At 42.1% G+C, this 23,657-nt stretch overlaps 1 protein-coding gene across 1 annotated transcript in view; it reads left to right on the top strand.

Moving 5' to 3' along the window:
- The window catches only part of LOC141113791 (uncharacterized), a 39,119-nt gene extending 30,427 nt beyond the window's left edge, over positions 1-8,692 (top strand). The window contains exon 2 of the mRNA XM_073607078.1: positions 7,179-8,692. Within this exon, the coding sequence (XP_073463179.1) occupies positions 7,428-7,997 (570 nt within the window). The 5' untranslated portion in view covers positions 7,179-7,427 and the 3' untranslated portion in view covers positions 7,998-8,692. The remainder of the gene's footprint in view (positions 1-7,178) is intronic.
- The last annotated feature ends 14,965 nt before the right edge of the window (positions 8,693-23,657 follow it).

Genomic DNA, 23,657 nt, shown 5'->3' with positions numbered 1-23,657 from the left:
GCTGATCCCTAGGACATTTGCCAACTGGTTGCAGGCGTTTGCAATTATGGCTAGTGTGATAGGGGAGAGGCACCCGGAGCACTGTTCGGCATTGTTCTGCTATCAGGATGCGATAGGGGAAGCTTATAGAGTGTATGGCGGCACGGGTTGGCTGAGATACGACGAGCAGTTCAGACAGCGGAGAGCGATACGTCCAGAGCTGCGTTGGGACCACAAGGACATTAGCTTGTGGATGCGTTTGATGACGACGACGAGGGCTCCGAACCAGTTTTTTCAGGGGGGAGCCGGTGGACCTTCGGCCCTGGGACATTCGGCTGGAAACAAAAAGGGGGTTTGTTGGCAGTACAACACCGGAGCCTGTAAGTTTGGTGCGTCATGTAAGTATAAGCACGAGTGCTCAGGCTGCGGGGGGACGCATCCAGCATCTAGATGCTATAAGCAGGGAAAAGGCAGAACCGGTGACGTTGGGAACAAAAGGGAGGACTCCGGTGAAAGTGGAAAGGATGCGGCCGTTTCTCGGTAAGTATCCCGACAGCCAAGCAGCGAGGTTACTGGATGAGGGTTTCTCGGTGGGCTTTAGGATCCCATGCGAGATGAAGGCTGTTCCCCAGGTGCCCCAAAACTTACGATCCGCATTGCAACATCCGGAAGTGGTTTCCGAGAAGCTGGCAAAGGAGGTTGCAATGGGGAGAATGGAGGGTCCTTTCACCATGCACCATTAGCAGATTTGGTGGTATCACTGCTAGGTGTTGTGCCCAAGAAGGAGCACAACAAATTCAGGCTCATTCACCACTGGGATGGCAGGAAGTTAAGTTGGAGCGTGCAGGTTTAACGTTGGTTATAAAGAGGTCAAAGACAGATCAAGCAGGGAGAGGCAGGGTAGTGAAGGTTTACCCGATTCAGGGATCTTGCCTGTGCCCGGTGGGCACGGTCAAGGAATTCTTGCAAGTTCGTCCATATTTACAAGGCCCTTTTTTAGTACACTTGGACGGGAGTTTTTTTATCTAGGTTTCAGTTCGTAATAGTTTTTAGAAGATGCCTGCGGGGTGTGGGATTACAGGACAAGGATTTTTCATCCCACTCTTTTCGGATAGGAGCGGCTACTGAAGCAGCCAAAAATGGGCTAGATGTGGAGGCGGTGAAAAGAATTGGACGGTGGGAATCGAACAGGTTCCAGTCTTACGTAAGGCCTCATTTGGTGGTAGAGTTAGAAGGACTCTAGGGGAGTAGTACTGTGATTATGGTTAGTCATGAAAGGTTTTTCTTTTAGGATAGTATTTGAGTAGAGTTTTTTCTTGTCTTCTTCTAATTACAGGGTCGGCGCCTGGAATGGTCTGGATTATGGGCCATTCTTATGTGTGTTGGAGGGCAAGAAGGGGGGATGCTCGTTGGGAGGGCAGACAGTTAGGTTTTGATAAAAGGGAGGTTTATATTAAGTGGTTGGGGATACCGGGAATGCTGTGGGGTAGATTGTTTCCTGAGGTACAGAAGTATGCCCTGAGGGAAGGACCACCTGACGTGTTCGTTTTACACGTTGGCGGCAATGACCTAGGTATCAGATCCATGGTAGGCATCACGCGAGATATCAAGGGTGACTTGTGGCGCTTGATGGAATTATTCCCCAAGACTATTTTTATATGGTCGGATATGGTGGCTCGGACATCTTGGAGAATGGCCAGGTCGGTGGACGGTGTAAATCGGGCCAGAAAAAAGATTAATAGGGAGGTGAGCAAATTTATGGTACGCAATGGTTGTTTAGCAATTAGACATCCTGAACTGGAATTCGAAACGTAGAGGTATTTGAGACCTGATGGGGTCCACCTTAATGATGTGGGGATAGATTTGTGGACTTTAGGATTACAGGATGGAATACAGCGAGCTATTCGGGTGTGGAGGGGCATCCAAGAGTAAGGTATTACTCGTGGGATGCGGTGGCGGGCGTTGGTCTGTGCAAGGGAAGGAAAATGGAAAAAGTAAGTGGGGGATCTAACGTTGTTATGGATCCGGATGTTTTTTGGTTCCCGGTTAACGGAGGTTAGCCGGGAAGTGATAATGGGGCACTGCGGGAATTGTTAGTCTCTGAGCCAGCTTGTCGGCTTGAGGCCTAGTTGAGATATTTTGATAAGTACCGCAGTGCTACATGGGTGATGACCATCAGAATGAGTTTAAGTGATAGCGCAGACCAACGCTCTTTAGTTTAAAGTTTTTTCATGGAATAACAGATGTTTTCTTGTTTATTGTTTTGATGACAGAGTTTATAAGAAAGTGATAAATATATATTGTGTTAAATAAAGTAGGCTGCTACGGCCTTTTTTACTCCAAAGTTTGGTGTGGTCTGGTTTATTGGGAGTAGAAAGTTAAGAGGGGTGTTGATAAGGGTGTACAACATCTGTTATCCAACAGTCATGACATTTTCAACGTACATTACACAGACATGGTCCACTGTTGCCATCATCTGGAAACCCGTGCTGAGAAATGCCATTCGCTGAAATAGACAGGAAGTGTCTACAAAGAGGTTGAAGGAGACCAGCAGCACTGAGATTATAAAAAGAGTAAAAACAAGTGTTGTTTTTTTTTTTTTTAATGTGGTGATTACTAATGATGCACAGTGAATGCAAACTCTTCTTAACTGGTTTGATTCTTTCACTAGGGAAACAGTAATTTGTGTCTAGTAAGATAACACAGGAACTTCCAGTCTCTCTGTCACTTTGCTATGTGCTGGAGGATTGCGTGACCTTTGCTGTCAATAGCGCAGGAAGTGACCTCACAAAGGAGACAATAACTTCAGGGTCAGGCTTAATAATACGCACTGGAGGAAATCTTCCATTGTAACCTGATGTGACAGAACAGACAGGAAATTCCTTTCTTTAATCCAAGAATGACAGATCACATATAAAGGGTGTTATAGAAAAGGAGCGTCTATAGCAGCCAGTACACCTGTTTTATAAAATGACATTTGATGATAATAAAATAAAAATTAAATGAATAAATATATATATATATATATATATATATATATATATATATATATGTATATATATATATATATATATAATATACTAAATTATATTATATATTATATAATTACCTACAGAAAAATATGCAAATGTATAATAGATATTTCAATCTAAGGGAAACTGGGAACAGCCAATTTGTTCTGAGGTTTGTAACAGAGTAGGCAGGGTTAGAACCTTTGTCAGGCATTTGTTATCACTTCCTGTGTCTTTGGCTTTTTCCTTCTACCAGTGCTTAGCACCAGGGAATATCTGTTAGAGCTAAAGTGTACCAAAGCCAAGTCCTTAGATGTGGTGGCTGCGTTTTTCTTTTAGCAGTCTTTTTCCCCCTACATTTTCACCTAGTTATAATGGAAAAAAAACACACTTCCTGTACTAGGGTGACAACGTTCACTCATCGTTCACTCATCGTACCGTATTTATGGAGGAGCAGCTTTTATGGATATCCATAATAAATTTGCCTAACAGCCGACCGCTAGTGAGAGGAGGTTTGTGTACAGATCTTCCCCTTGGATCTAGTGCAAAGTGGATTTTCCTTTTCGTAAATAACCCCCAGAGGATTTTACCCTATTGGAGTCCCCCCTCTTTTGATTACCTTATATGTGGAGTCCATCAACCGTAGGGAGTGATCCCTCCCCATAGACGGAACGGAACGCCATCACCGACCGGACCAGAAAGATCACATCTCCAAAGGATTCATATAGGCACATTTATTGTGTCATTAAGGTGAGAGTTCTGGGAGCCCCTAGTGGGGATCTAACACCACGAAAGTCACCAGATCTTCTATCAACGCATGCTCACTAATATCAGTCACATTTTATGTATTTTATTGTTTTTATTGATTTATTAGCACTTCAGTCACGTTTTAATAACACGTATGGACAATCAATTATGTACTTATTAGTAGTGTGTTATGCACATATTATTTTGAGGAATTTTATCACATTATATTTCATAAGAGTGTTTATTTGTGCATCTATATTTATTGTCTATTTATTGGAATCACTTATTTAGAGGTAGTGCGCGGGATCACACACACAATTGATTTTTATTGTGCAATCTTGAAGCTTTTTGGTAGTGAGTAGTGTTCACTATTTTTGATTTTGCAGCATCACCCATATTTATTTATTTTTACACGGTTAAACTTAGTAGCGCAGAAGTCCATCCTAGGATCTTTTTACTGCCCATCAGTTGCTTGATTACATTTTGGAACAGTAATCAAACAACTAATCAGCAGATACTGTGGATGTGTTCTTTCACTCGGCCTCATTGTCCATCATCACATACACTTTTTCTCAATGCATGTGAATGGGTGGCTACAAAAGGAAATATTGCAAGATTAGAATGAACTGTAGATACAGGTGTAGCACCCTCTACATAGGTAGGTGCTAGATTAGGATTTTTGGTAAGTGTAGGAAAATTGAGGCAGGCCTGGCTGGCAGCCAGGTCTGTTTGTTTTGGTTTGTGTGGGCTGGGAGTGGCTCAGAGTTAGCAGCTGGTGACTCACAGGCAGTGTCACTGAGAACTCCCTCTTTCTTCTAGAGGATTCTAGAAAGAGCGGAGGAGAGCAGAGGTGGAGCAGCCTGGGGTGTTCTAAGGAGCCCTGACCAATCCCCAACCTGGATTGGCAGGGGGCAGGCCTCCTTAAATACCTAGAGTCAGCCCAGCTGGGGAGGAGTTGTCGGGTGGAAGAACTGGAGATGGAGTAGTAGGCTGTCGGGGCCTTTGATGGAGCTCCCAAGTCTGGGGGGTGACCTTGGGTCTGGGCTCTAGTACAGGACGGAGACCTTCAGGAAAGCATGAAGGTTCTAGACAGGAGGCACAGGAGGAGCAAGAGATGACAACAGGAGCGAGTTATGCCAAACAAGTCTCCAGGAGGGAACCACTGGGTGCAGCCAGGAGGGCTGGTGAGTGACATGTGCAGTCAGGAGGACTGGGGTGGCATGCCTGAGAGGACTGGAAGCATGCAGTTAGAGATGGGTGCAGAGCCAGTAGTGAGAACTGCAATGTCATGGGCAGTGGAGTCGGGCAGCTGCAGCCAGGAGGGCTGGCAGGGCCTGAAGAAGGCTGACTGGTAGCAGTAGTCCAATAGTAAGACAGCTATCACTAAAGACTTTTCATTTCTTGCTACACCATAGGGGCCAGCGGTCCCTGCCTGCAAAAGTCAATTGCTAAGGCCTGGCTGAGCCAGTGTCAGGCCTAAACATGTGCTAGCTGCTCCTGGGAGATTCAGAGTTGTGGAGGAGGAAGGAAGAGGAATAGTCTGCAACCAAGGAAAGTGCTGGAGGAGAGTGAAGTAGTAACTTGTACAGAGAAGTGTACATAGTTGTCCCAATTGACCCAATCCACCAATTGATTGATATACAATCCACCGGGCATCCTATATTTCCCTCACCCCATCCAAGTTAAATTCCTGCAATAAAACAAACAATAACAAGCACATGGACTGTTCATTGTCTCAAAGTCACTGGGAAGTGCATGCCGGGCTGGGCAGTTTGACAGGTGGGCCACATCACTTAGCAGCCCCTACAGGGGTACCGCTACACAGGCATAACAGAAACAAAATCAGATAGGGTTTTTTTGGAATAATTCTAAGATCATTGTAATGGACAAAATGTACACAGAATTTTAAAGAAACAGGATAAAACTATTGAGAATTGAAACTTGAAGCATATATGTCATTTCTGTTTCTTTACTTTAGTTATGCTTTGATCTTTTTCAATTCCGATAAAGTATCTTTGTGTTATCACATTCATAATATACCTAACACAAGTAAAATTTAGATACAGCCGGGTTAAACACCACCCAACAGAAAGTATAATAAAAAATCAATATATGGCGCCGCGCTCCAAATAAAATAAAATAAAGTGCTTTAGTAGTTTGTATACAGTGCTACGTGTACAAAATCATAAACACTAAAAGTAACTCAGAAATACTAATTAAATTCATACACTAAAAACAATGCATAACAAATCTACAGTAATGAATAATTAATAAGTGATGGATATTACATGTGCAATAAGTAAAAATATTCCAATATGGTATGGTATCCAAAGACAATATAGATCTAAACGGAATAAAGTGCAATTGCCATAAAAGTTCACAGTGAATATACAGTATATCTTCAAAAAAGGTGTTGGTGATTATAGTGTTAAGTGCTAGTGTTAAAATTCTTTTACAGCGAAAATAAGGTACTCACATAAAGCAGTTTAAAACAGGGTAAAACATGAACAAGCAGCAAGCTCGCTGCCTGACGTCACTTCTGGTGTCCGTCTATTCCGGTGCCCATCTATAGGAATAGACGGGCACTGGAAGTAACGTCAGGCCGCGAGCTTGCTGCTCGTTCATGTTTTACCCTGTTTTAAACTGCTTTATGTGAGTACCTTATTTTCGCTGTAAAAGAATAAATACTAGTTTTATATACTTCAATATTGGGGTCCCCCGTTCTCCTTTTTTCTCCATCTGCTGATGCGTTCACCTGAGAGGATCTCCACTGCTAATAATCCATATAAAGGAAACATACATATATAAGAAGCATTCACCAGGCTCCCTACAGATCGCCATCCATAAAGAAATACTCAGGGAGTGCAATTGCAGGACCCTAAAATCTGGATTACTCCTGGCTATCTTTATGCTGTTACCTTACAGCAGCAAGGTAAGGAGCCACTGCACCTTTAAAAGTAATCGCACTGAAGAAAAGGATCACTCAAGTCACATCGTCACATATGCTAGCTGAAGTCCAGCATCTAACACTATAATCACCAGCACCTTTTTTGAAGATATATATTCACTGTGAACTTTTTTGGCACTTGCACTTTAATAAGTTTAGATCTATATTGTCTTTGGATAGATACTGTACCATAATGGAATGTTTTTTACTTATTGCACATGTAATATCCATTACTTATTAATTATTCATAACTGTAGATTTGTTATGCATTGTTTTTAGTGTATGAATTTAATTAGTATTTCTGAATTACTTTTAGTGTTTATGATTTTGTACACTTTTGCACTTTTGCAGATGAACTACTAAAGCACTTTATTTTATTTTATTTGGAGTGCAGCACCATATATTGATTTTTTTATTACAAGTAAAATATAGTTGTGTAAGTAATTGCAAGATTATGTTCATTACAATAAAGTTATTTTTGTTTTGATCCATAGGTCATTTCCTGTGCTGCTCTCATTCCTGGCATTGTCAAAACAGGTTGCAGAATAATCTTCCAACACAGCACTGTGTGACAATGCAACCAGGAAATTCTTTCTGAGTTTCTCTGGTTGTTGAGTTACAGGAGGTTTGGCATATGAAGTACATTGAATATATATAGCAGTCTGGTTTTTCAGAAAGCATGTACAGCCACAGAGAAAAGAGAAAGCAAATCGTTACTGACTTTGGAAAGAAAAACTGCATCAATGGGTATCCTCCTAAGCAGGCTTCACCAAGCAATAATGAACTTCTCTGGCACGAATGCTCGGATCATAATGCTGGGTCTGGACGCTGCTGGAAAGACCACAATTCTTTATAAGCTGAAGTTGAATGAGGCCGTCTGTACAATCCCCACTATTGGGTTCAATGTTGAGACTGTTGAACCCATTCAGAACGTGACCTTCACTGTTTGGGATGTGGGAGGCCAGGACAAGATTCGAGTCCTGTGGAAGCACTATTTTCAAAACACAGATGGCCTTGTTTTTGTGGTGGATAGCGCTGACCCTGAGCGATTCAAAGAGGCCCGATCAGAACTAGAATCCATCTTGGAAGCTGATGAAATGAAAGCAGTACCCTTCTTAGTGCTGGCTAATAAGCAGGATGTTTTTGGTGCCAGGAGACCAGGTGAACTGGTGGAGGAGTTGGGGCTGAGGAGCCTAAGAGGACACCAATGGCATGTCCAGGGATGCTGTGCCACCACTGGTGACGGGATTGTGGAGGGTCTGGAAATCCTCACCAACTTTGTGAAAGAGTTCAAGAAAAGAAAGCCCTACTGAAATGAAAAAGACATCTTCATCTATGGTCTCCAAACAACTCTGGAATACCTTCAACAACTCTGCAATTATGACTCCATATTACATTGCACAAAAACCCTATAAGTGACTTTTTGCTTCTTCAGTCACTGTTACCATTCCAGGTCTTCCGTCTCAAACATTAATGGGACAAAAATCAGTTTTAATAGTGTCAGTTTGCACACATATAATGATTAAGGATAATGGCACGAATGAGGTCCCAGGCAGTGTTTCTTCTTCACTTGTCTAAGACAGATGACTTAACAGAACTACCCATATTCCTGTAGGATCCAAAACTGACATCCTTAGACAAGCAATAAAGACCTTCTAATGACAAAAGGAAGAAACTAACCTTTGGCTCTGCTTTTAATTAATTCAATGTGTCCCAGGCACTTGGGTAAGTTTGCCACAGCCAACAACCCCTGTTTCTGTACCACAGATGAAGAGCTAAGTTTGCAACTGCATGGCATTCATGTGACATAAAACACTTGATGTTATAGACCTCAGCTTTTCATAGCCATTTACTTTATTAAAATCATCTTTAAATTTGGGGAAAGCTAACACTATGTACTGTATACCGTGTATATTTAAATGTTGTTTACTTTATGCACCTTTTTAATTTTGAGAATGCATACAATTCATATTCCTCTGTTAATAAAATGTGCTGATTATCAGTTCCATGTTGCAATTTTTTTCAAGAAATTCTTTATAGGATAAGTAAATCTAATAATAGTATAAAAAGTGAAAAACCAAGATACTTTGTAAAATCATTTCTAATATTAATTTGATCTAAACATATAAACGTTTGTACCACTAAATGAAAAAAGAAAGGTAACAATGAATTAAATTTTGTTGTGCAGACTACTAATCTATATTATTAGATGTTTATTGCCTTGGTGCCCATCCTGTGGCCACATGCAGTCTTTTGATACATGTGGACCCTTGGTCCTCAACAGTCTATATTGGGACTGACAGCATTGATTTGTAAAGGGATAATAGTAGTGATCTTTTCTAGTCTCACAAATCTTTCCCCGATCTATTATGGACTTCTATACCATGTCTGCAGTCTGTGACCATCATTCCCTCTACTGTAGTGGTCTCCAAACTTTTAAGCCCAGGAGGCAGATGTGGCCCTTTGCTTGTCTTTATTTGGTCCTTGGGGCAGTGTTCCTCCCACTGACACAACAATGGGGCACAATTCCACCCACTGATACCAATGATGGGGCACTATTTCTCCCACTGACACCAATGATGGAGCACTATTCCCCCCACTGAGACAATGATGGGGCACTATTCCGCTCCACTAATGCCAATGATAAGATATTTTTTACTTCCATTGATGCCAGGGCATTTTCTACTCACAAAGGCCCTAGTCTGGCCCCCCTTAAATCTGAAGGACACAAAACTGGCCCTTTATTTAGAAAGTTTGGAGATCTCTGCTTTAGTGGGTGTGCGTTACAGACAGTCCTCTCTAGCATTTCATTAAAACAAAAATGTGTGTTCCTTTTGGGTCCATTCAGGGCACTTGACTGCATACCCCATGCAGGTCCCTGTTGTCCCAGCATGGGAATGCACAGGTGTTGCGTGCGTCCCTTACCAGCAGTCATTGAAGTCTATTCAGACATGCGGCTCCACGGACACAGTGTCCCAATATGACATGTGGGTGTGTGTGCCCCTGCACATATCCACATGTCATATTGGGACACAGTGGCTGTGTCCAATAGACTTATATGGATTGCCAGCACAGGGATGCAGGTAACCTTTAACAATTGGAGGGGGCACAGCTAAGGACCCATTTACTTGTAAGTTGCCAACCACTTTTTTAATGGCTATTAATACTATTTGTTTATAAAATTCCACATTATTCACCAAAGTCTAATTAATGCTCAGTGATCTTTTGAATACTCTACACCAGTGGCTATCAACTTGTAAGCTAGAGTGGGCCTCAAATGCAGCCCCTGATATCACCAAAGGGCCATACAAAATGTTCAATATATGGAATACTTGAGGACTGTCAGAAACTATAGATCTAATAAAGAAAATGAGGGTCAGAGTGTGTGGAAATGCTACATTTTTGGCTGGGGATATGCTGCTGAAGACAGTATGAAACTGGGAACATGTTACATGAGGCAAGTGAGATCAATGCTATTACCCTAATCATGTTCCCACTAAAGACTTGCTGAAGTCCGAGGGGCTGCATATCATATGCCAAAATGTGGCAGGTTGGACACCAGCATACATCCCAACCTGCAAAAACTCATTCCAGGGAGGTGCCCCCCCCCCCCCCCCCCCCATGGTAAAAAAAAGCTAGCTACACAGACACACAGCCAATCACACAAACTCACAGTCAGTCACACATCCACACAGCCAGCTACCTGCACCCAGCTCCTTCCCTAAACAGCAACCAAAGGCAGGAAGCACTGTAAGGGGGCAGAGCCAATGTAAATGGAACGGACTGGTTGGTGGGCAGCCGCTTCCTCCTGCTCTGCTCTCAATGCTGCTGCCCCTGTCCTGGAAGCTATGGCTGGCTCTGCATGGACAAGCCAAGACTTTGGAGAGGTGCTGAGGCGGACCGAGAGGTGCCGAGGCAGCAAGACCAAGCCCTGTCAGCCAGAGCCTCCCTCAGCCCAAGCCAAGCCCACAGCTTGGGCCGGCGCGTCTAGAGGTCAGGAGGTGTAATACCAGGCATCAGCAAGCAAAAATGACAGTGAATTAGTGGCAAGTGTGGCGCGGCCGGCCGCTGGCGCCACTAATTAAACAGTGCAGTAAAGCACACTGCCATAGCTCCCAACTGTCCCTGATTTGGGGCCATGTCCCTTTTTCCCCTCATTTGTCCCTCATTTTGGTCTGATCCATATAGTTGTATATAAAATGCACTTTTTATCTTTCAAAAAGTGTATCCCAGTGCTAAACCTTTCATCTAATTTCTAAATGATTGCATTTGTAAATTTTAAAAGCCAATATAAAGGAATAGTAGTGGTAAAAAAAAGTCCCTTGTGGATTTAATTTACCTTTTTTTTGGTTAATTCCACTTTAAGGGGGTGTGGCAGGGGGCATGTTTTACGCCTACATACATTTGCTAGTAGGTGTCCCTCATTCCCATCTCAAAATGTTGGGAGGTATGCACTGCGCACCCGCCCAGGATCGGCCCTGCAGCCTGAAAATCGCATGGCACTTGCGGGTGTCAGGGAGCCACAGCGGAGATGCAGGAGATTTGGGATGTCTGCACCAGGGCCCTACACTAATATTTTCTATGAGTTCTACCACAGAGATTTAAGCTACACCTGCATTCAGCCCCATTCACACCCAAACATTTTATACCTTGAAGCTTGAGGCTCCAAAACGCTCAGTAAATGCCATGTTTTCCAATTGTCCATGTTCACATTTGACCTGAAGCTGAATGCCTGAAGCTTGAAAAGGTATATGAGCTACCTTTGAATCAGAATGGGGCCTCTTTGGCCCCTCTAACTTCCATGGGAGTGTGTAAAAAAACGTGTTATGAGTGTTTTCTGGCCATTCCATAATAAGTCTTTGGGGCAAAAAATACACGATCCTGCCCCAAAGAAACTACTCTATGGCATGTCACACGCAAAAAAAAAAAAAAAAAACCACACGCAGGAATGCACATCATTTGTTTAGGCAATAAAAAAGGCAACGAGTCTATTGCTTCAAACGAAGGAACAAATTAAAAAAATCATACAGAATGGCAATGAATTACTAAATATTTATAGAAGTAATTCAAACAGCATCCAGTAAGTGGCAGAAAACCATTATACTCATTTTAGTTTAGTGCATTACACCTGGTTAGTATCTCTGTTTTGGTTATTTAGTGGTATACAGGTGTCTTTAATGCAAACTTGCCAGAATTCTAGGAGATAATGACACACTCACTTGCTTTCAGCAGTTTTGGGGAGTAATCAAAAGCCATGTGGTCTTAGGACGTGTGATATTAAAATTACATATCTATTTAGGTTTCCACTGATACCAAGTATTTTTACTCGTTCTCGTAAATATGCTACGATAACCAAAACCGATACCTTTGCAGTGCGATTTAAGCCCATGGTGCGATTCCCAGAGGAATCGCATGCGGTTTTCCACATCCACATCGCTCCTGTGTGAACCCAGGCTTGTCATGGTGATTTCAGCCTGGGTTCACACAGGAGTGGTGCGGGAAATGTCATGTGATTCGGACTAGAATTGCACCCCATGCCTGTTCAAAACGCATTCAATTCTTTGAAGTGCAATTTGAGCCCATTTATTTTGTATGGGCTCAAATTGCACTTCAAAGGTATCAGTACTCGGTATTGGCTAGTAGTAGACTGAATGTATCGGTACTTGTACTCGCCGGCAAAAAAACGGTATAGGTGCAACCTAGCTATACACCACATTTAAAATTAAGTGCATTACTTCACGGGTAAATTGTGATTACTTGCAAAAAATAATTTATACAATGTATCATCTAATCTCATATGTTTTTTGTTTACTCTTTACTCCAGAATTCACTGGTTTCTTTTCTATCTATTCATCTCTTCAGTCCACACAGGTTGATCTGCGCAGTCAGCTCTGCATAACAAAAAGTAAGTCAAAACTATTTGATCTATTGCCATGGCACCACTGAATATACTTTCCCTGAATGTTCAGGGAATAAATATCCCTCAAAAAAGGACCAAAGCCTTCCGTACTTTCCATAACAAGAAGGCTCACATAGTATGCCTCCAAGAAACACACTTCACCAAAGATTCTACTCCAAAATATATTTCTCCTTTTTATCAACAAATTTACACGGCTTCTGCCTGTACCAAGCAAAGGGGAACTCTAATTGCGTTTCACCGATCCACACCATTCACCTTATCATCAGAAATTAAAGACCCAGAAGGTAGATACCTGATACTCATGGGTTATATAATGGATACAGCAATCACGGTAATTTCCTACTACGCTCCTAACAAACAACCTACACCATTCCTCTCACATATATTACAAGTGATTAATACACACAAAATAGGAACAGTGATAATGTGTGGGGATTCGAACCAGGTCCTCCTCCCATTTCTAGATAAATCACCTTTTACACCATCCAAAATAACCTCTAGATTACCTTTTTCTCAACTTCTTTCCAAATACAATCTGGTAGATTCGTGGAGAGAAAGTAACCCAATGAAAAAGAAATTCACTTATTTCTCGCACCCTCATCAAACCTTCACCAGAATAGATCATATTTTTCTAACAATAGGAATGATACCAGAAATTATTGCATCAGATATAATTCCGATTCCGTGGTCTGACCATAATGCAGTATACACTACTATAGCCTCAGCCATACCAAAAGCGCATGACCCAACGTGGTACTTACCGGACATAATGCTCAAACACCCACTACATCAGATGGCCATTGAACAAACTTTAAAGGAATACATATCAATTAATAATACAACAGACATCTCCCCAATAACACTGTGGGAAGCTCATAAGCCTGTCTTGCGTGGTACAATACAAAGACAAATGGCACTATTTAAACGGGAACGCAAAAATCTAGCAAAAAAACTAGAACTCAATTTTAATGCAGCCTACATATCATTTCAAGATAATCCATCTCAGAGTACAAAATCTCATCTGGAAAAATCTAGATTGGAATACGATCTATTTCTCACTGAGTCAGTTGATAAATCCCTCAAACGCTCCAAACACAATTTCTACATGAAAACAAACAAACCAGGTACATATTTGGCTTGGGCATTAAATTCAACTAACAAATCTTTCAAACCAATACGTTTGAAATTATCAAAAAATGTTTACACTTGTAATCCAGTTAAAATAGTCCATAAATTTCACTCACATCTCGCAACTTTATACAAGACAAACAATGAATTTAATCCTACAGAAGCTGAATCCTTCTTCTCAAAAATAACCTTACCTGAGTTATCTCAGAATCAAAAAAGCAGTTTGGATGAGCCTATAACTATAGATGAAGTTGCTAACGCCATAAAAGACCTAAAACTTAACAAAAGACCAGGCCCAGACGGCTACTCGGCTTTATACTATAAAACATTCTCAGAAATACCGGTACTCTCTCCCATTCTCACTGAAACTTTTAACAAACTTCTAGATGGACATTCTTTTCGGCAAGAAACACTAATGGCAATTGTTTGTATGATCCCAAAACCCCTTTCTGATGATACTTCCTGTGTGAATTATCGGCCTATCTCTCTGTTAAACCTCAATATTAAATTATTAGCAAAAATAATAGCAAAACGCCTCAATAGCATTATAGGAAAATTAATACATAGAGATCAAGTAGGCTTCATGCCAAATAGACAGGCAGGCGATAATATACGCAGGGCAGTGTTATTGGCACATATTGCTAAAAAAACGGAAAATCCCTTTATGTTTTCTATCTCTCGATATTAAGAGGGCATTTGACACAGTATCCTGGCAATATATGCAATATTCATTACAAAAATGGGGTTTTGGACCCCACTTTTTAACATGGATCAAAGCATTATATAATAAACCCAAAGCCTATATAAAATATGCTGGATACAAATCTGAAGCCTTTAATATCGAAAGAGGTACCCGACAGGGTTGCCCATTATCTCCCTTATTATTTGCCCTTATACTCGAACCCATGGCCCAATACATCAGAACAAACCAAACTATAAATGGCATTGAAGTAGGAGGTATTACACACAAATTATGTATATTTGCAGACGATATATTACTTTTTCTATCATCACCACAGGTCTCTGGTCCTAACTTAATACCAGCTCTTGATGGATTTGCAGCCCTATCCGGCCTTATGATTAATCCTAAGAAATGCCTAGTGCTTAATATTTCACTCACAAACATGGAATTGATCCCGGCTAGGGCTGCACTCCCATTCACATGGGCAGAAAAATCAATCCCATATCTTGGAATTCATTTAACAGCATCTCATTCTGACTTATTCTCAACCAATTATCCTCCTGTATTAAGACAGTTCACAAATCTAATAAAACAATGGTCGCAACTTCCTTTATCCTGGATAGGGAAGATTAATTCAATCAAAATGACTATTCTACCCAAATTGCTTTATTTATTCAGAGTCCTCCCTATTCCAATTCCTTCCTATTTTTTGAGAATAGTACAAAAAAGAGCAACTTCGTTTATATGGGGCTCTTCTAAACCACGTATACCTATACACACACTACATCTTCCCAAAAATAAAGGAGGCCTGGGATACTCTAATTTTACTAACTACTACAGAGCAGCACATTTGGCCAGTCTGTCCAAATACCATGCAAAACAGGAAATCCCATTATGGGTATTTATAGAGGCTTCAGAAAATGACCCTCTATTAATATCAAATTTACTATGGCTTGATCCTAAAGACCGCTTTAAAATTCATAATCCCATAACTAAACACTTCTTATCTCTCTGGGATAAACTAAAAACCAAATATCAGTTACAATCTCCACACAATCCTCTCCTTTCTTTTATCAGAAATCCTTTTATCCGGCATGGATCTACCCAAATTCTTTTAAAGCTTGGACAACATCAGGCATTCAGACACTAAATGACTTCATAGCATCTAAATCATTCCTTTCATTCCCATCGCTTAGAGAAAAATATGATCTACCAAACTCTGAGATATTTAGATATCTCCAAATCAAAAATTTCTATACACCATTCCTAAAGGGGGATACACCATTATCCCAATTATCCATTTTTGAATCAATCTGTACAAAAGATCCATTTGCTAAAGGTACAATTTCATCACTTTATAATCAATTATATGGAGTAGCAAATCTTAATAGACCCTCTTACGTTCAGAGGTGGGAGGAGGACCTGGGACGAACTTTAGAAGACACGGACTGGTCTAACATATGGCTCACATCTAAGTCATCTTCACCCAACATCTTAGCACTGGAGACAAATTATAAAGTCCTAACTCGCTGGTACCTTGTACCCGCTAGAGTGGCAAAATATTCACCTAATACCTCAGCTCTTTGTTTTCGAGGATGCCCAGAAATAGGCACATATTTACACATATGGTGGACGTGCCCAGTAATCCAAACCTTCTGGAAGGAAATCTTCGTGATTGCATCTAAAATATTTAAAAAAATAATACAACCAGATCCATATTTAACTTTACTTAATCTAAAACCGGAATGGTTAACACTCTCTCAATTCAAACTTATGATCCAACTAATAACGGCTGCAAAAAAACAGTGGCCAAGGCATGGAAATCTCCTACATTGGTACTAGCAGAAACAATTCACAGAATGAATAATACAATGTCCCATGCTAAGATGGTAGCCATCGATCAAAATCAAATTCCAAAATTTGAAAAACTTTGGCATCCTTGGATAAAACAACAGTTCCTGTCAAACTTCAATGACTCTGTCCTGTTGCCATGGTAACAGATTAAATGACTTACAGAGACACCCATTCTAAGGCTTCAAAGAGAACTAAAAAGAATAATAAACTGACGAGCGGGACAACCTTGTGGACCATACCTCTACCTTTCAACCCTTTTTCTTCTTTCTCTTTCCTTTTCTCCACCTTACGATTAAAGCTCATTATCAGAATTTATTTGACCTATATACACTCTACTTGTAAACAATATGCATAGTAGGTATAAATCATTTAAATACCTACAAAAGTAACTAAGGAAATGATATATATCTTTAATTTAGGTTTACGTGAACCCAATGTTTAATATTTGAAATTTCATGATATTTACCTATATAAACCCTACTGTAAAACAATGAGCTTACTTTATAGATCCTTGTAAACTTACTTTATGTATCTTTATAACATTGTATACTCAATAAACTTCTTTTGACAAGGAAAATTAAGTGCATTACATGCAGTACAACATACTGTAACGTTAAAGAAGAATTCCAGGTACAGCATTTTTACATACTTATATTGGTCCAGCTTGGACCAATGTAACTATGCATATACCATACCTGTGGATTCCTTCTAGAAGCTGGAAATGACCTCCTCTAGCCTCCAGGTTCCGTGCCGAGAGGCTGCCCTGCTGCATTGTGAACACAGGAAGTCGTCCACTTGACCATAGGCTCCATTCAGAGAATGCTTTGCAAGGCATTCTCTGACTGGGAAAGGTGGGGCAGTGATGTTTCCACCTCGTTCAATCAGAGATTGCATTGCATTCATTGAGAAAATGCAAACCATTCTCTGAATGGTAATAGACAAAACAGTGCAGCGCAAAAGATAAATAAAATATTCTATTAATAAAAACATAAAGTCCATATAAAACGATCATCCATTCACATGTGCCACTGTGAGATTAGCTGCTCAGGCGATATGCGAGTGTCACGGTGCATCCCCTTCACCCCCAATACCACTAACCACTCACCTGAGACCAAAAAGGTCAAATCCGCACATTCCCACAAATCAGGGGTATAATTCCTCCAATAACCGATCCATGGCCCAGATGGTGATTCCTCTGAGTATATAAATAAATAAAAAAGAACATCTAGGGCTCTCTGTATATTCATGAAATTTATTTTTAAGGTAGATAAAAGTGAGCGTTCGATACAGTAATCCAACCTGAAAGATGGCCACGGGTGACTCTGTTCCTGCTGATGAAGTCCTGCATAAGGACGTAACGCGTACAAGGGGAGGAGATGCGTATGACTATTTGTTCTATGACCATATGTGTTTGTCTATTACGTTATATTGAGGTATTGTGTTTTGACCTTTTAGTGTTCAGCTTTTGCAATTGAGTGTATATTATTTTTTATGTTTGCGCTGAATATTTATTACATACTATTGTGTCTATTATTCTCTGAATTGTACCTGTGTTGAGTGGCCAACCTCCTGTGTTCACAGTACAGCAGTACTGATAATTCAGTAATCAACAAGTTAGACAAATGTTCTCAGAACACAGTTTGAAAGGCCAGAGCAGGCCTACAGGACTTAATTAGCTCCTAACTTACAATATGTTTCAATAAGTTTCTAACAGGCTTGTGTTCACATAAGGGTTGACATCTTGTTGGCTGCAGAAGGAACAGGCAGGGGCCGAGGATATAAAAAAATGAGGGCACCAGTCTGTTGCAACACCCTTTTTCTTAAGATTAGAAGATTTATGTTACATTTCTAAGTCCAAAATAATAGTTGCAGGGATCTGATCATATGTATTATAGGCTATATATATGCAGCGGCAGCAGGACTCCATCCCCTTAGCACCAGCTCTGTGGTCTTCCCCTCCCTCCCACTGGTTGCTGTGGGTGTGTATGCATAGACTTCTACCCTCCCCACCAAGCTGTTGGCAGATGGAGAGAGTGGGCTACTGCTGCTGGAGCCGGTGTTCTGACATATACTGTCCTCCTATCGGATAGTGTCCGCTCCGTACTGCGCATGCGCATCGCTTGCACAGTACGGAGCAGAAGGAGATGCCGAAAGTGTCCGAAGTTGATCAGCTGACCATCAGCTGTACACGGCGCTTCGGCACTTGTTAGCGATGGCAGTGTAAGAGGGCCCCTCGCGGGCTCGCTTCGCTCGCCACGCTTCGGGCACGGCCTCGCTGTGCTCGGCAACTATTTATTCTCACTCTATGTCCACTTGGATAGTAGGGAATGAACCTGGACATAGGGTGAGAATAACAGCGCAGGCGCCGTGTACAGCTGATGATCAGCTGTTAAACTTCGGAGACTTTCGGCGTCTCGTTTGTCGTCCGTACTGCGCCTGCGCAGTACAGGGCGGACACTATATGATAGGGGACTGTATTTGACAAGACACCGGCTCTCCTCTCTATAGACTGAGAAACTGTGTGTGTCTGCAGGGTTGCTGTGAATACAGAGCAGGATCTGTGTAAACCTGCTCATTTTCTGCTCATCCCCCTCCCTTCCAGCAGTGCAGAGTGGGTTCAATCAGAGAAAGAGCTGATGGAAGCCTAAAGCCTCGTACACACTATCAGATTCTTGGCCATCAGAGCATCAGACTTTTGTTCGAAGAGCGTGTGCCAGGAACTAACTGCACACAATTGTCAGACAACAAATACGAACGTAGTGACATACTACGTGGAATTTCAGCTCTGGCGAAAAGTTTGGACAACAATTGTCTAATGGAGCGTACTAACGGTCAGATTTTAGGCAGTCTGTCATCACACAATTCCCTGCCGAAAAATCTGATCGTGTGTATGAGGCTTAAGAGAGAACTTGCAGGGCAGAAGCAGTGGATTCTGGGGAGTGTAGTTCAAAAGGGGCATGGAACCACATGTTATGGAGGCTAGTTAGTACTGGACTTCATTTCCCACAAATCCCTGCTGCTAGAGGAGGAAAATTGATCACTTTTCTAGAGTAAACTGAAAGAGATCGGGTCAGTTCTGGTGAGAGAGCAACAGGGACAGATCTTCAGCCAGGGTCTGTGCCCCACAGTCAGTGAACCGCAACTATTAAAAAGGAGCGAAGAGGACCTGTTTCTGTGACTCTTCCCCCACGTTGGGGAGAGAAGATGGACTGAGTTCCTTCAGACTGTTTATCAGCGCAGCCCCCCTCGGATGCCCACCCAGGACCACCAGGATACCGCCAGGACCACCAGGGATGGCCACCACACTGGACCACCAGGTATGCCACCCTAAACCACCAGGGAAATGCAAATCAGTGCCCAGGCAGCTGTCAATCAGTGCCAATGAAAAATGCCTGTCAGTGCCAGTGCCATCAGTGATGCCTATTACTGAATTCTATCAGTGCCAGCCATCAGTGCCCATCAATGCCCATCAGTGCTGCCTTTCAGTGCCCATCAGTGCCACCTATCAGTGCCCAGCAGTGCTGTCTATCAGTGCCACCAATAAGTACCCATCAGTGCAGCCTTTCAGTGCCTATCAGTGTCGCCTATCAGTGACCCTCAGTGGCCACCAGTGCCACCTATGAGTGCCCATCAGTGCCGCCTATCAATGCCAGTGCTACCTATCAGTGCTGCCTATCAGTGCCCATCAGTGCTGCATATCAGTGCCCTTTAGTGCCATCTCATTGGTGCCACCTCATCAGTGCCGCCTTATCAGTGCCCATCGGTGCAGCTTATCAGTGAAGGAGAAAACTTAACAAAAACAAAGAAAACCTTTGTTTTTTCAAAATGTTCAGTCTTTTTTTATTCGTTTAGCAAAAGATAAAAACCGCAAAGGTGATCAAATACCACCAAATAAAAGCTCTATTTGTGGGAACAAAATGATAAAAATTTAGTTTGGGTACACTGTAGTATGACCACGCAATTTTCATTTAAAAAGTGACAGCACTGAAAATTGGCCTGGTTAGGAAGGTGCGAAAGTGCCCTGTATTGAAGTGGTTAAAGGCTAACCCATTCAGAAACACTTGCAGATCTGGTGTATTTTAACACAGTGCACTCAGTGCAACTGTTCGTTAGCATGGAACACAATTTTTTTTTTACAAGTGGTTCAGCGGAAGACAAGCTTGAGAACATGGACGCAAGCAAATAAAAGCTTTAAAGCTATCAGAAGTGGGATTCAAACCCATGCCTCCAGTGGAGATCGCGACCTGAACACAGCTCGGCCATCCTAACCTGTCAAGTGCGTGCCTAGGGTAAGTCTGATGATGGTAACAGGTTGACCTAATATGCCCATAACTCTGCTGAGGTCAACATTTTTAGTTCATGTGGCTGTTCTGCCAGGAACTCAATGAAAAAAAAAATTTGCCGAAGGTTACATTATTGAGAAAGTGCGAAAGAAGCACCTTTACCCTTGTCACCATTCCTTGCTACCTTCATCATTTCCAAAGCATTAGAAGGAAAAAACAAAGCCAGATGCTAAAAGTGCAAAGTAGAGTTTTAATACAAAGACATGCAGAAAGCAAGCATCTTACTGATAACAAGAGATGGCCATTCGCTTTAAGTGCACTGTTCTTTCAACGCAGAATTAGAGAGTGAGTGTGTCTAGTAGATTTTGCCTAATTCAAGATCTCTGGAAAGTCAAGTCATCCTACCGTTTTAATTGCATAATCTAGAGCCCTTCAACCCCTGCGCTAGAGGTGCTGGAGAATGTGAACGCAAGCAAAGAAAAGCTTAAAAAGCAGTGAGATTTGAACTTAACCCTCCAGCGGAGACTGTGACCTGAACGCAGTGCCTTAGACCACTCATTCTGACCAGCAAAGCTTGGTGCTGGGTGAGACCGATGACGCTCACAGGTTAAACTAATGTGCCCGTAACTCTGCTGAGGCCTACATGACAACATTGTTGGTTCATGCCGCTGTTCTGCCAGGAAATTAATGAAAAAATAAATCCGCTGAAGGTTACTTGATGGAGAAATTGCGATAGAAGCAGCTTTACCCTTCTCACCATCCCACAATGAGAAAGTGGGTGTTTCCAGTAGATATTGTCTAATTCAAGATCTCTGGAAAGTCAAGTCGTCCTAACGTTCTGATTTCATAATCTAGAGGCCTTCAAACGTTTCCACCCTAATGTTTCCTTGGGACTTTGGGGAAAAATTCTTATTACACTAGATACAATCACCAAGACTTGCAGAAAAGCCCCAGTGAGATTTGAACTCAAGACCAGTGCTCTAACCCCCAAGCTATGAAGCCCTTTTTATCAGCATGGAACACAAGTTATTTTTTAAACAAGATAAAGAAAAAGAATTGCGCTAGAAGTGCATGAGCTATATATACAGACATGAAGGGAGTCCTGCTGCTGAACACTATAATCCCGATATGAGGGCACAGAAGATAGATATAGAATGGAAAGTGCAGCGCTGGACATAAAATTTATGTGAACAGTGATAAATTAATAAATCAAATGACAAGCAACAGTGAATAGCATCCAATCACTAATAACAGATCTAAAAATATATTTCAATTGAGTGCTCATAAATATTAACAAGTGTAGCAATAACTCTCGGTGGAGCTGCTGGTTTAAAGTGGGCTGTTACCTTCACTCTCGCCACCTCTGTTTCACCGCCACTGGGTCTAGGGTCCCGTGGAGTTTACCTCTGGACGATGTAGACACAAAACACTTGAGTATGTTTTCCAATGTTTTAATGAACAAGTAATAAAGGAAGTAGCAGGAAAGAGGCAGAAGGAAAGCTGCAATACCTTTTCGTAGTATTCTTTGGTACGTTCTTAGGAATTTAACACTTGTAGTTGAATGCACTCCCCTTGTGGGATTCAATCTTTACCCACCTGGATAGGCCTCTCTCACTTGATTAGCAGCCAGTACGTAGCACAAACAGAAGTCTCTGCCACAGACTTGTTTGGAACAAAACCCGTACGATCCTCTGCCACAGGATGTAATGGTATATGATGAGTATCAGACACAGCACTTGAACCTTTAAGCCAACCCGGCAGTACTATGCAGTAAGATTACTTCAGGATACGTCCTCCAACTGAGTCACCAGGCCCCTCTCCAGACCAGCACTCTGCATGATCCTCCCCTGGGATCTCCTCAGTTGTCCAGCTTCTTCACTCAGGATAGACAGCTCAGGACCATTCCTCTCCCGCTGTGGTAGGCCCCAGACAGGCCTCTGGGCCCACCCACACGCCACAGCGATGTGGGCCTCCGGAACGGAGGACCATGGGGTGGTATTCCTAATGCATACCTGTCGGCCAGGAGGGCCAGCAGGTGGCTGAAAACGAACCCCTGAACATGGCGTCTGTCCCATAAATACCCTTTCCCAGAATGCAACTCGGAGGACCACCTCCACCGAGTTGTCTCTGGGACAGAGGAGCACTCATACGCTTCAACATGTTGCCTTTCCAACACCGGCCCATGGGGACAACGACACCCACCGGTGCAGTGTGGAATCACACGCAACTCAGCCAAGCTGGAACAGAGGCAAATCTAACTTCACCTAACAAGTAACCCACTAGATTTACTTATCAATAGTAGATTAAAAATCTACCAGCGCTACAGAAGGAAATAAATAATTATTAAAAAATGTATTAATTCATTTGATCAAAGAGAACGTGAAATAAAGTCCAAAAAAATATGATATGTTTGGTATTCAATGCGAGACGCAGGGTCAATATTCCACCGCTAGTGCTGCCCACCACCTGGTGATGAAGTAATGGAGGCTTACCAGAAAGCCTGCGACCGCCCTTATTCAGGGGGTCAAAACAGGCTTAGTAGAGAGATGTTGACCACAGAGGTTGTGCTCCGGGAGACACTGCTGAGAAAAACACCAACCTCCTTCATGGACAACTAGTTAGAACAACTTGAAGTACTTCACAAGGTGTAGTCCCAGGATTGCTTCACTTAGGGCAGTTAATAATTGCTCCTTGTTGCAGTGCTTTGTCTACCCTGATTCCTTTCACATTTGTGGTTAGGCTATGCTCTTCAAGTTATTTTTTGTGCTAGAGGTTCAGTGGTAAACGAGCTGAAGAATGTAAACGCAAGCAAAGAAAAGCTTAAAAGCTGTCAGAAGAGGGATTCAAACCTACACCTCTAAGGGGAAACTGCGACCTGAACACATCTCCTTAGACCACTCGGCCATCCTGACCAGTGATGCTTGGTATTGGGTGAGACTGATGACGCTCTCAGGTTGATCTAATGTGCCCGTAAAATAAATCCGCTGAAGGTTACTTGATGGAGAAATTGTGATAGAAGCAGCTTTACCCTTATCACCATTCCTTGCTACCTACATCATTTCCAATGCATTGGAAGGAAAGAACAAAGCCGGATGTTAAAAGTGCA

This window comes from Aquarana catesbeiana, linkage group LG12, assembly GCF_042186555.1.
Source record: "Aquarana catesbeiana isolate 2022-GZ linkage group LG12, ASM4218655v1, whole genome shotgun sequence".
In the NCBI taxonomy this organism is placed as follows: domain Eukaryota; kingdom Metazoa; phylum Chordata; class Amphibia; order Anura; family Ranidae; genus Aquarana; species Aquarana catesbeiana.
Note: the sequence above shows the minus strand (reverse complement) of the source record. Positions and strands in the feature narration are given on the sequence as shown.